The sequence below is a fragment of the Garra rufa genome, chromosome 13 (genome assembly GCF_049309525.1).
Source record: "Garra rufa chromosome 13, GarRuf1.0, whole genome shotgun sequence".
Taxonomy (NCBI): domain Eukaryota; kingdom Metazoa; phylum Chordata; class Actinopteri; order Cypriniformes; family Cyprinidae; genus Garra; species Garra rufa.
The window spans coordinates 11629011-11641700 of record NC_133373.1 but is presented as its reverse complement, the minus strand read 5'-3'; the positions used below and the strand labels follow the sequence as shown (position 1 = coordinate 11641700).

The window sequence follows — 12690 nt, the reverse complement described above, 5'->3', positions numbered from 1 at the left end:
TTTTACATTTTTTATCATTAGTATTATTATATATTTTTTTGTTTATTTGTTTTTTTGGTAACACTGACTTTTACACAGACCCACACAGACATTAGACACCAGCTAGTAAATGCAACTTAACTCAGACATGCAGTGATGCCCTTGCAGTGTAGGTAAATAGGGTAGACTTAATGTTAAAAAGTACGAATGTAGTATTTTTCTGTTAGAAGACTTTTTATTCTTCAGTACAAAATGTGTGTCGTAAAGTCTAAATAGCCTTGAATAGTGCAGCACTGGTTCAACATGGATGAACTTCTGGTTATGAGTTACATGTGTCATTCCTGTAAGTGGATTTCTCAGTAAACAGTCTTTTACTGTTATCCTTGTGCATATCATGTAAAAGTTAATAGGTTTACATGATCGTAACAGGTTAAAAACACACACAGTTCTCCACAGTGTTGGTAAGCAAAAATCGTGTGTTGAAGTCTTGTGGCTATTTTAGAAACTGTTTTTTAACATTTATTCTTGTTGCATTGCCTTGCATCATATTGTAATTGCATAGTGTCTGCATGATATTTGTTCATTTTTATGAAATAATTTAAAATTTAATTTAAATAATTTAAGACCAGCTTCAGAATTCACCCCTGTGGTTCCATTTTTTTTGTAGAATAAAAGGTGAAAGTCATTTCAAGTAAGAAATGACCTTAGTATCTCTAAAAGACCTTATTAACTCCAAAACTGTCATACACAAAAATTTTCATTCTGAAATGCAAATGTCAACTTCCTGATTTTAGGACCACAAACTAAACCGCTTTTCTGAACCTAGATGATTTCTTTAAAATCACAACACAAAGCGAATAATATACACCGAGAATGCCTTGAGGGTGAGTAAATCATTTGGGAATTTTCATTTTTGGGTGAACTAACTCTTTCAAATCACTTGTTTTTAAACCGCAATGCTTAAAAACTTTTAGAAACAATATGTTTTTGTGAGCACGTCTCCGCAACGTCACGTTAACGCATAATTGCGATAGAGATAATAATCCAAAATCTTTACCAGTTGATACATTTCTACCAGTTAATCGTGTCTACTAATATTTCACCCACCCCTAAGCTTGGCTTTGATTTCTTATACATTTTTCCCACTCTTTCTGGCCCTTTTCAGGCTCATTTTCTTCTCTGATGTATAACATATCATAACCCACTTAATCTCCTCCCACTTTCCCTATGACACATCTTTCGCCTTTTCTTTTAGACCTCTTTTTCTTTAAGGTGTTTTCAGTGCCTGGTGTACCTGCAGATGAGGCAGGTTTTCATTCATTTTGGATTTCCAATATTGATGTAGCTTATTGGCAACCCATTTAAAATGCAAGAGGCATCTTGTTTGTTGCTGCAGAGAGATGCAGACATTTATTTCAGAAGTATTTTCAGTGGAAAAATGGAGCGATAATCCGTCACTTACTAATTCCACAACGGCAGCTGTGTCATTCCATCTACACCCTTTGTTGCTTTAACATCCCATTCATTATAGTTGACACAACTGAATGGCCTACTCAGCCTGTTTAGGAAACAGGGTGATATGCACAGTGCCTGGCATCCCTGTCTGATCTGTCTCCAGAGGTGATTTGTTAAAGCTTCTTCGGCCAATTTAACATCTTTTATTAAACCTTTCATTCATCCTGGTAGTCACAACGCCTTGTGTACAGAGAAATCAAGTACTTTAAAAAGACCTTTTCACTTATTACTATGGAAAAATGCCTTATGTGTAACAAGTTGTAGTTGGCCATGATTGGTCAAATGGTTCCCATCAGTAAAACCTACTACAAGTGGGGCTGTAAAGTGTAAACTTAAAAAACACAAGTGATACATTTGCTTTTAGAATTGGTTTGCAATAAAAGAAAGTGATTTATTTCAGTAAATCAACTCAAATTGTGAAACTCATGTATTAAATAAATTTTATGCACACAGACTGAAGTAGTTTAAGTCCTTGGTTCTTTTAATTGTGATGATTTGACTCACATTTAACAAAAAACCACCAATTCACTATCTCAACAGATTAGAATATCGTGACATGCCAATCAGCTAATCAACTCAAAACACCCGCAAAGGTTTCCTGAGCCTTCAAAATGGTCTCTCAGTTTGGTTCAGTGTTGTTTTTGACAACCATCTTAGATTTAGTCTTAGTCTTTTGGACTAAAATGCTTCTTAGTTTTAGTCAAATTTTAGTCACTTCTATATGTGATAGTTTTAGTCCAATTTTAGTCGACAAAGTCAAAAAGGTTTTAGTCTAGTTTTAGTCGACGAAAAGTCAAAAAGGTTTTAGTCTAGTTTTAGTCAAAAAAAGGGAAAAAAGTAGTCTTTTAACAAATTAATGTAGGTCAGTAAGTATTTTGCTGTTGGGTAGTGTCACTTATAAGTTCTGAAAATAGCAGATCTATAGTTCAACACAATGTGAGCTTCCGGATCGACTATTTTCACCAATAATTACAATAATGAAGGAATGTTTTAGAACATAAAAGACAAACAAGGATGGAATGCTAAAACAGCTTGCCATACTAGTATAGCAAAGAGTATTTAATGCTAAAACGGCTTGCCATAGCGTCAGATACTTTTTAAGTTTTAATTGGCATGCACAATAAGCGGAAATCTCATGCATTTTAAACGTCTGACGGACCACCCACTAACATTTTCGTCTATTCTCGTCTCGTCAACGAAAACTCACACGTCTCGTCATGTTTTAGTCATCAACGAGCCATTTTTATCTCGTTATCGTCATGAAAAAAAGTGGCGTCAACGAAATGATTTCGTCATCGTCGAAAACAACACTGGTTTGGTTCACTAGGCTACACCATCATGGCGAAGACTGCTGATTTGACAGTTGACCAGAAGGCAATCATTGACACCCTTCATGAGGAGGGTACGCCACAAACATTCATTGACAAAGAAGCTGGCTGTTCACAGAGTGCTGTATCCAAGCATGTTAACAGAAAGTTGAGTGGAAGGAAAAAGTGTGGAAGAAAGATGCACAACCAACCAAGAGAACCGCAGACTTGAGAGGCTTGTCAAGCAAAATCGATTCAAGAATTCAAGTTTGATTCAAGTTAAGCCACTCCTGAACCACAGACAGCATGAGAGGCATCTGAGCTAAGGAGAAGAAGAAGAAATGGACTGTTGCCCAGTGGCCCAAAGTCCTCTTTTCAGATGAGAGCAAGTTTTGTATTTCTTTTGAAAACCAAGGTCCAAAGTCTGGAGGAAGGGTAGAGAAGCTCATAGCTAAAGCTGCTTGAAGTCCAGTGTTGAGTTTCCACAGTCTGTGATGATTTGGGGTGCAATGTCATCTGCTGGTGTTGGTCCACTGTGTTTTTTAAAAACCAAAGTCACTGCACCCATTTACCAAGAAATATTAGAGCACTTCATGCTTCCTTCTGCTGACCAGCTTTTCAAAGATTTGGCACCTGCCCGCACTGCCAAAAGTACAAAAAGTTGGTTAAATGACCATGGTGTTGATGTGCTTGACTGGCCAGCAAACTCACCTGACCTGAACCCCATAGAGAATCTATGGGGTATTGTCAAGGAGAAAATGGAAAAACAAGAGACCAAAAAATACAGATGAAGTGAAGGCCACTGTCAAAGAAACCTGGGCTTCCATACCACCTCAGCAGTGCCACAGACTGATCACCTGAATTGAGGCAGTAATTAAAGCAAAAGGAGCCCCTACCAAGTATTGAGTACACAGTAAATAAACATACTTTCCAGAAGGGCAACAATTCAATAAAAATGTTTTTTATTGGTCTCATGAAGTATTCTAATTTGTTGAGATGGTGAATTGGTGTTAAATGTGAGCTAAATCATCACAATTAAAAGAACCAAAGACTTAAACTACTTCAGTCTGTGTGCATTGAATTTATTTAATACACAAGTTTCGCAATTTGAGTTGAATTACTGAAATGAATAACTTTTCCGCGACTTTCTAACTTATTGAGATGCACCTGTATATATTAATTCATGTTTTGAAGCTAAACTAAGGTCTTACGGGTTTGGTGAGTAATTAATGACTAAATTTTCAGTTTTGGGTGAACTATCCTTTTAACTTGGTGAAGTCACTTACCAACTGTTCTTTGAGAGTGGCCCAAACTACAGCAAACATGTTCACCAGGTTTTGTCAGATAAGTGCGTTACACCTGTAAGCATCTGTTGCTGTTAATGTGCACTTGTTTTTCTGGTTGTTTGTCAGTCTTGGAAAATGTCAAACTGCAGACTAATCACTGTTGGCTCGGTCTGTTGATGCAGTGTGAACTGGCCTTAATATATAGGTTGAAAATTCACCTAACTTGTCCAGTTTTTCTAATGTTTTCGTAATTTCTGTTTCAGCCTTGGTTCTGGACCTGGTCCTGGTCGGCGTGTTGAAGGCTGTAGTGCGGCGGCGGCGTCCTGCACATAACCGTATGGACATGTTTGCCACGTTCTCTGTGGACGGCTATTCCTTCCCATCAGGCCATGCCACACGTGCTGCAATGTGTGCACGCTTTTTATTGGCTCATCTGGTGCTGGCAGCCCCGCTTCGCGTTCTCGTCCTGCTCTGGGCCTCTATAGTTGGTTTTTCTAGAGTTCTTCTCGGACGCCATCACGTGACGGATGTCGTGTTTGGTTTCTTCATGGGCTATTGGCAATATTATTTGGTTGAGATGCTCTGGTTGTCTCCAGTTGTGTTGCAGAGCACGATTGGACGGCTTCACTGAAAAGCTAAGACTGAGGTTCTTGATATTTGGAGGATCTAGGCACCTTGGGTTGCTGCCAGTATGCTGGTAATAATTTCATAATGTCTGTCAAGTTGCTTTGTGTGTTTATCACATTTTCTGTGGCTAAGTTGAATGTAAATTCTCACAGATCAACAGCCAGTAATATCCTAGGTTTTAGGTTCACATTAGATTGCACTGAACAGATAAAAGCTTTTGAGTGCTAGGGAGAAGTGAAAGCATCACTTCTCTGATTCTGTCAATACTTTAAGATGTCAGAATACACCAGTCTTAAAGGGATAGTTTACCCAAAAATAAAAATTCTGTCATGAATTATTCACTCTCATATTGTTCCAAACCTGTAAGACCTTCGTTTATCTTTAGAACTCAAATTAAGATATTTTTGATGAAATCCAAGAGCTTTCTGACCCTGCAAAGACAGCAAGAGAACTACCATATTCAAGGCCCAAAAAGGTAGTAAGGACATCGATAAAATAGCCTGTGATCAGTGGTTCAACCATAATTTTATGAAGCCGAAGGACTCTATTCAACAATTCTCTTCCGTTTTCACAAGAACGAAATGAGGGCAAGTAATTAATGACAGAATTGTTATCTTTGGGTGAATTATCCCTTTAAGGAATCTGCTGACATCCTGCTTTACTCTTTTAATGGTTGGTGTTTATTAAAAAAGGAAGATGGATGGGGTGACCACTGGCTTCTAAAATAAGTGTTCTTGTTTACAGAATAAAGCCTCACCATTGTGATACTACATTTTTATAGCACCTGAAACACTAGGCACCATCTTCAAGATTTTGCTTCCATTTTAATCAAAGACTATCTAGTTCTCTAATTAATATGAAAAGCTCTTCATGAATGAATATTTAATTAAACAAGGGAAGAGAAGTTGAAACATGAGGATGAATTTCAGCGCTGATAGAATAGCCTTAGGGTATGCGATGCCCTCAATAGACAGTCACAGGGGAGTAATACGGTTATTTCTGAAGGCTTTCTCATTACACTGATATTTATCCTCTGAAGAAATCTTCTGTGTTTTAAAGCTCTGTTCTGTATTCGTGTCTCAAAAGAGTGAAATTGTTCTCTTTCTGTGCATTTATTGTGCCACTGTTAAATTTTATTGCACTTTTTGATGCTGTCTTATTGATCTATGAAGTAGAAAATTGTTGTATTTTGCTATGGTCTTGGTCTTATTACAATTTGCTGGATTTTAATTGGGTTGAAGCCACAGCTGTGATTATAGAGCCATACTTCACATGATATGCTGCAAAGTGTTGCCATATATAGCAGGAGAAGCTGTCATAATGACCGTTCGGTAGCATTAAGCAGGTGTAAATTGCACCATGATGGCTATAATTTTGACTAAAGTTCTACTCAGTCATCACTCTTAGAATGGACCAAGGTACTCTGGTACTATATGTCATAGTACCAAATAATTAACACATTTATGCACCATGAATGGTGTTTAAAGGAAGAGTTAAGCAAAAAAAAGGAAAATTTGCGTACAAATACGTACTCAGCCAGATGTAAATGAGTTTGTTTCTTCGTTGGAGAAATTTTCCTTTACATCACTTGCTCACCAATAGATCCTCTGCAGAAGGAGAGTCCAAAAGCGGATTAAAACATCAATCTATTAATTAACGTCTTGCAACATGAAAAATTGCATGTTTGTATTCATGATCTACATCTTGGATGGTGTTATGCTAATTTTTCCAAAAAAAAAAAAAAATCATTTCTGGATACTATTCCTTTAAGAATACTTGTAAAATTCCATGGTGTTACCAAAGCACTTTTTGTGGACTTGTTAATGGAGGAATGTTAAAATTTTCAAATAATTATTTTAATTATGAGAGTGCGAGAAGGCGGTTTGACTTTCTCATTTGCCTTTTTTCTCATGGGCTTTTTACAACATTGACACTAAATTAAAATTAAATTTGTGTCATTCTACGCTACCGTTTTCTTTGTATGTTTTTATGACCAAAAATACAACTGAAGTCAAAAGTTTACATACACCTTGCAGAATTTGCTAAATATTAATTATTTTACTAAAGTAAGAGGGTTCATACAAAATGCATGTTATTTTTAATTTAGTACTGACCTGAGTAAGATTTACATATAGTTCACGAGAGAAAATAATAGTTGAATTTATAAAAATTACCCTGTTTAAAAGTTCACATATGCCTGATTCTTAATACTGTTTTTACCTGAATGATCCACAGCTGTGTTTTTTGTTTTGTGATAGTTGTTCACAAATAGTCCCTTGTTTGTCCTGAACAGTAAAACTGCCTGCTGTTCTTCAGAAAAATTCTTCAGGTCCAACAAAGTCTTTAGTTTTTCAGCATTTTTGTGTATTTTAACCATTTCCAGCAATGACCGTATAATTTAGACATCCATCTTTTCACACTGAGGACAACTGAGGGACTCATATGCAATTATTACAGAAGGTTCAAATGCTCACTGATGCTTCAGAAGGAAAAAACAAGCATTAAGAGCCAGGGGGTGAAAACTTTTGAATAGAATGAAGATGTGTACTTTTTTTCTTATTTTGCTTACGTATCATATTTTTTTATTTAGTACTGCCCTTCAGAAGCTACAGAAGATAACTGCATGTGCCCCAGAAGACAAAATAAGTTAAATTTACCCTGATCTTCAAATTCAAAAAGTTTTCACCCCCTGGCTCTTGTCCTCAGTGTGAAAAGATTGATCTCAGAATTCTACAGTCATTGCTGGAAAGGGTTTAAAGGTGTAGGTAAACATTTGACTTTACAACTGTATATGGACCCACTTAACTAGTTTTAGCTGTTAGTATGTTATGTAAGTATTAAGTAATAATGATAATGATGTCATTTATTTTTCATTTCCATTTCATTCCAGTTTTTTCTTCAGTCTCTTGAAAGTGTTGTAAGTTGATGTCAAATGAGACATTTCCATTTTATTGTGTGTGTGTGTGTGTGTGTGTGTGTGTGTGTGTGTGTGTGTGTGTGTGTGTGTGTGTGTGCTGGAATGCTTGAAAGGGATTTTTGAAACACTGTCAAGCTGCCTGTCAGCTTTATACAGTCATAGGTCTTCCTCTTTTAAAGTACTGTGGCATCAAAGATGTTTTGACACATCTACCCCAAAATCTAGAGATTTTTTTCTTTTCTTTCTTTGATATGAAATATTTCTTCTCTGGCAGCACATGGCCTCAATATGACTCGCAGTAATAATTTTCTGGTGCAGGATGTGGGCGTTTTGACTGTTTCAAGAGAGCCATTTGCACATTTTTCCTTCGCAATAACTGGGTTATTTCTTAAGTGTGATCATTTGATCATTTGTGCAATACAGTGATGGATGGCATCCAATTATGTTATTTTTAAATTGCAATAATTTTTTGTGCTGTTTTGGTGGTGTGTGTGTGTGTGTGTTTGCTAGGGAACGTGTATTGTTGTTTTTTTTCTTTTGGAGATGGAGAGGGAACACATTTTTTATCTTTGTAAATGGCTTCACCAGCTATTTCAAAATCTGACATTTGATCATTGTGTAGTCTGCAGTGAAAAGTGACAACGTACATTCACCAAAGTCAAAATGACAAGGGGTATTCATACGCTTAATGTGGTGCCTGCTATGACTGTTGATTATATTTGTGATGTAAAATATACTCTACATCCATCATAATGTGATTGTATTTTCTAAATAAATATGAGTACATCAATTCTTTGTGTCTTTGAATATTTTTTCTTCCAACACCTAATCTTGTGAGTAAATCTTTGACACAGTAAAGCGGGAAACTCCCCTTCAGCTTGATATCTGTTTTACAGTAAATTCTGTAAATTTCAGAAGATAAGAAGCTCAGCCATACCTTGCACCACTTGCAACACAAGGTTTTATTGCTGTAGGTTCTTCCATATGGAGGTGTTGACAGGTAAATCTGTAAGAAAGTAAACCTGTTATAGAGCAAATAACAAAACACGTAACATAGTTCTGTAATGTAGCATGAACAGGATGTGAGAAATTTAGGAATGTATTTTGTTCGTAATTCAATATAAACGCTCAACCCCTCCTTTAAGACTATGTTCCAACTTGTATTTGTTTTCTTCCCATGTACTTTAGAGAGTACATCTTTTTTTTTTACAGATTACATATCATATATCGCAGTGTGTTTATGGGAAAATTCTTGATTAGTCATTGAGTCCTTAAAGGGATAGTTCTCCCAAAAATGAAAATTACCCTATGACTAACTCACCCTCAAGCCAGGTTTATATGGTTTTCTTCTTTCAGACAAAGACAATCAGAGTTCTATTTAAAAATGTCCTGGCTTTTCCAAGCTTTATAATGGAAGTGAATGGGTGTTTAGATTTTGAAGCTCAATAAAGTGCATCCATCCATCATAAAAACTGATCCACAAGGCTCTGTGGGGTTAATAAAGGCCCTCTGAAGCAAATCGTTGTGTTTTCAATTGAATTCAATTCAAGTTTATATGTATATAGCGCTTTTCACAATACAAATCGTTGCAAAGCAGCTGTACAAAAATGTAGTTTCCTACAATATATTTAGTAGCTTATTAGTAGTGACTACTGTACAGTCATGGCCAAAAGTTTTGAGAATTACATAAATATTGGAAATTGGAAAAGTTGCTGCCTAAGTTTTTATAATAGCAGTTTGCATATACTCCAGAATGTTATGAAGAGTGATCAGATGAATTGCATAGTCCTTCTTTTCCATGAAAATTAACGTAATCCCGAAAAAAGCTTTCCACTGCATTGTTAAGAAGGCTTCAGGGCGTCCAAGAAAGTCCAGCAAGCGCCAGGATCGTCTCCTAAAGAGTATTCAGCTGCGGGATCGGAGTGCCACCAGTGCAGAGCTTGCTCAGGAATGGCAGCAGGCAGGTGTGAGCGCATCTGCACACACAGTGAGGCCAAGACTTTTGGAAGATGGCCTGGTGTCAAGAAGGGCAGCAAAGAAGCCACTTCTCTCCAAAAAAAAACATCAGGGACAGATTGATTTTCTGCAAAAAGTATGGCGAATGGACTGCTGAGGACTGGGGCAAAGTCATATTCTCCGATGAAGCCTCTTTCCGATTGTTTGGGGCATCTGGAAAAAGGCTTGTCCGGAGAAGAAGAGGTGAGCGCTACCATCAGTCCTGTGTCATGCCAACAGTAAAGCATCCTGAGACCATTCATGTGTGGGGTTGCTTCTCATCCAAGGGAGTGGGCTCACTCACAATTTTGCCCAAAACACAGCCATGAATAAAGAATGGTATCAAAACACCCTCCAACAGCAACTTCTTCCAACAATCCAACAACAGTCTGGTGAAGAACAATGCGTTTTCCAGCACGATGGAGCACCGTGCCATAAGGCAAAAGTGATAACTAAGTGGCTCGGGGACCAAAACGTTGACATTTTGGGTCCATGGCCTGGAAACTCCCCAGATCTTAAAACTTGTGGTCAATCCTCAAGAGGTGGGTGGACAAACAAAAACCCACTAATTCTGACAAACTGCAAGAAGTGATTATGAAAGAATGGGTTGCTATCAGTCAGGATTTGGCCCAGAAGTTGCAGAGGTCCTGAAAAAGAAGGGCCACCACTGCAAATGCTGACTCTTTGCATAAATGTCATGTAATTGTCGATAAAAGCCTTTGAAACGTATGAAGTGCTTGTAATTATATTTCAGCACATCACAGAAACAACTGAAACAAAGATCTAAAAGCAGTTGAGCAGCAAACTTTGTGAAAACTAATATTTGTGTCATTCTCAAAACTTTTGGCCATGACTGTATGTCAAGTCGATGTACATATGGTATAGATGTATGTTAAAATCAGTAATGGTGTAATCAAACAGATGATAAACAGTAATAGTAATGATTATGTGTTGCAATCAAACTTGTAGCAAAAATGTGTAGTCCTGTATGTTGTTTCAAGGCTGGCATCATCGGCGGTCCTCTGAGGGGTTGGCATCATCTCTTCTCGGGTATTCTGAATCCAGACTTAATCTTGTGTAATTCCTAGTTACCACGGGATGGAAATCCTGTGGCAGAAACAGAGAAACAAATAGAGAAATAATTAGCGTAGCTGCTGTTCCAACCAAGCAAAAATTATGTTTAGCCCAAGCTGAAGAATGTTGATGTGATCAGATGTAACTGAAGTACAACATTTGTGTAAGAAAGATATCCATATTTAAAACCTTTTATACCGTAATCTCAGTTTCTGATAACTGAAATTTGAAACATGTATCTTGTATTGTTTGTTAGTGAATAATTATTAAGTAGCTACTAAACTGAAAGATGATGTTGTTTGTGGTGAATTCAGAGGTGAAAAGTAAATTTTTCTCATCTTTTCTACTTTGAGTATAATTAAACTGGGGTTCTTTTAATTTCACTTGAGCTTAATGTATGAAATGTTTTAAGACTACTTGTACTGCTTTCAAGTTGACACAGCAGACCTACAGTATTATAGCTAAAACCCAGCCCCATCCTTAAACCTTACCCTAAAATTTACTTTTGAGTTTTATAGTAAAAATAGTTTTTTTTTTTTTTTACTTGGGAGTTTAGTGAGAGGTAATACAATCTATATGCCTCATCTCTAGGTGGCGATAGTGAAGCCCCTAAAATGGGTCATAACATTGATATTTCCAGAGCACTAGAGCACTCCGGAGTTGGAGTAAATAAAAAAAATCGGTTGATAAAAGGACGCAGTTATTGCATGGACGGAGCAAGAACGATGTAAGTGTAAGTGTCTAAAATGCATGCACACACAGTTAAGTTTAGTTCTCTAACAGTGCAGTTGAACTAAATGTACGAAGCAAACTTTGTACGCTGAACCTCAACATTAACAACAACATTGCAATAATAGCATCTCACCTTTCTTTGCTTTTGCCCTTCTTAAAAACATTCACATACCTAATATGATGTGGACTTAGTCAAAATGAGTTATAAAATTGTTCCTGGCAATAGAGATAGCTAGTATGTTTACTTATAGCGTCAAATATGTGATTAATATCGTGTTTTGCTCATAGGTTTGGCTGCAAAAACTATCCTCTATATAACATCAGTCGTGTTTAAAGTAACTTGCTATTGTGGTTCCATGCTGCTTCTTATCACAGAAAGAGACAGAAAATATATTATTTTATAAAATTATACTACTGTTTAATGCTACGTAATGCTTACATTGCCTTATTTTGGGTAAAAATAGAAAAATATAATACTGAGGTACTTATTGCGTAATATCGCAATAACTTGAGTAGTTTTTCAACAAACTACATATTTACTCTTACTTGAGTCATACTTTTCAGTACTTTTACTTGTACCCAAGTAAATTATTCCTTAAGTAGCAATACTTTTGTACACTTTCCACCACTGTTGTCATGTTTTCAAAACTGTAATGCTGCAGTGACCTCTGCTGGAAATATTAAGGAATACACTACCAATTTTTAGAAAACATTAGTAAAATCATTTCATGGTTTACCAAGGACAACCTGTATGGCTTACTTTAATCAAAGTTTTAGTGGTGCCATTTATTTGATCTTTTTTTTTTATTTTGCTCATCAAAGTTCCATTTATTTTATCAATATTTTTTCTTTTTTCCTATTGAATATACACTGCCGTTTGATTTTTTAAATGTTTTTAAAGAAGTATTTTCTATGCGTTGATTTGATTAAAAATACAGGAAATATTATTGTAATTTAAAATAACAGTTTAATATTTTAATATACTTTCAAATACTTTTTAAATATTTTCACTGCCAAAATCATTCTAATATGCTGATTTATTATCAATGTTGAAAACAGTTATGTTGCTTAATATTTTTGGAATCTTTTTATAAATGCTGTTCTTTGTAATGTTTTATCCATCATAGCATCCTGAAAAAAGTATCACAGGTTCCAAAAAAATCTGTGTTCAACATTGACAATAAATCAGCATATTAGAATGATTTCTGAAGGATCATGTTACGCTGATAACTGCCGTAATGATGCTGAAAATTCAGCT

At 36.2% G+C, this 12690-nt stretch overlaps 1 protein-coding gene across 1 annotated transcript in view; it reads left to right on the top strand.

Moving 5' to 3' along the window:
* Window positions 1–8421, top strand: part of plpp6 (phospholipid phosphatase 6) — a 9809-nt gene extending 1388 nt beyond the window's left edge. Inside the window, exon 2 of the mRNA XM_073853080.1 lies at window positions 4351–8421. Within this exon, the coding sequence (XP_073709181.1) occupies window positions 4351–4718 (368 nt within the window). The 3' untranslated portion in view covers window positions 4719–8421. The remainder of the gene's footprint in view (window positions 1–4350) is intronic.
* Window positions 8422–12690: the final 4269 nt, after the last annotated feature.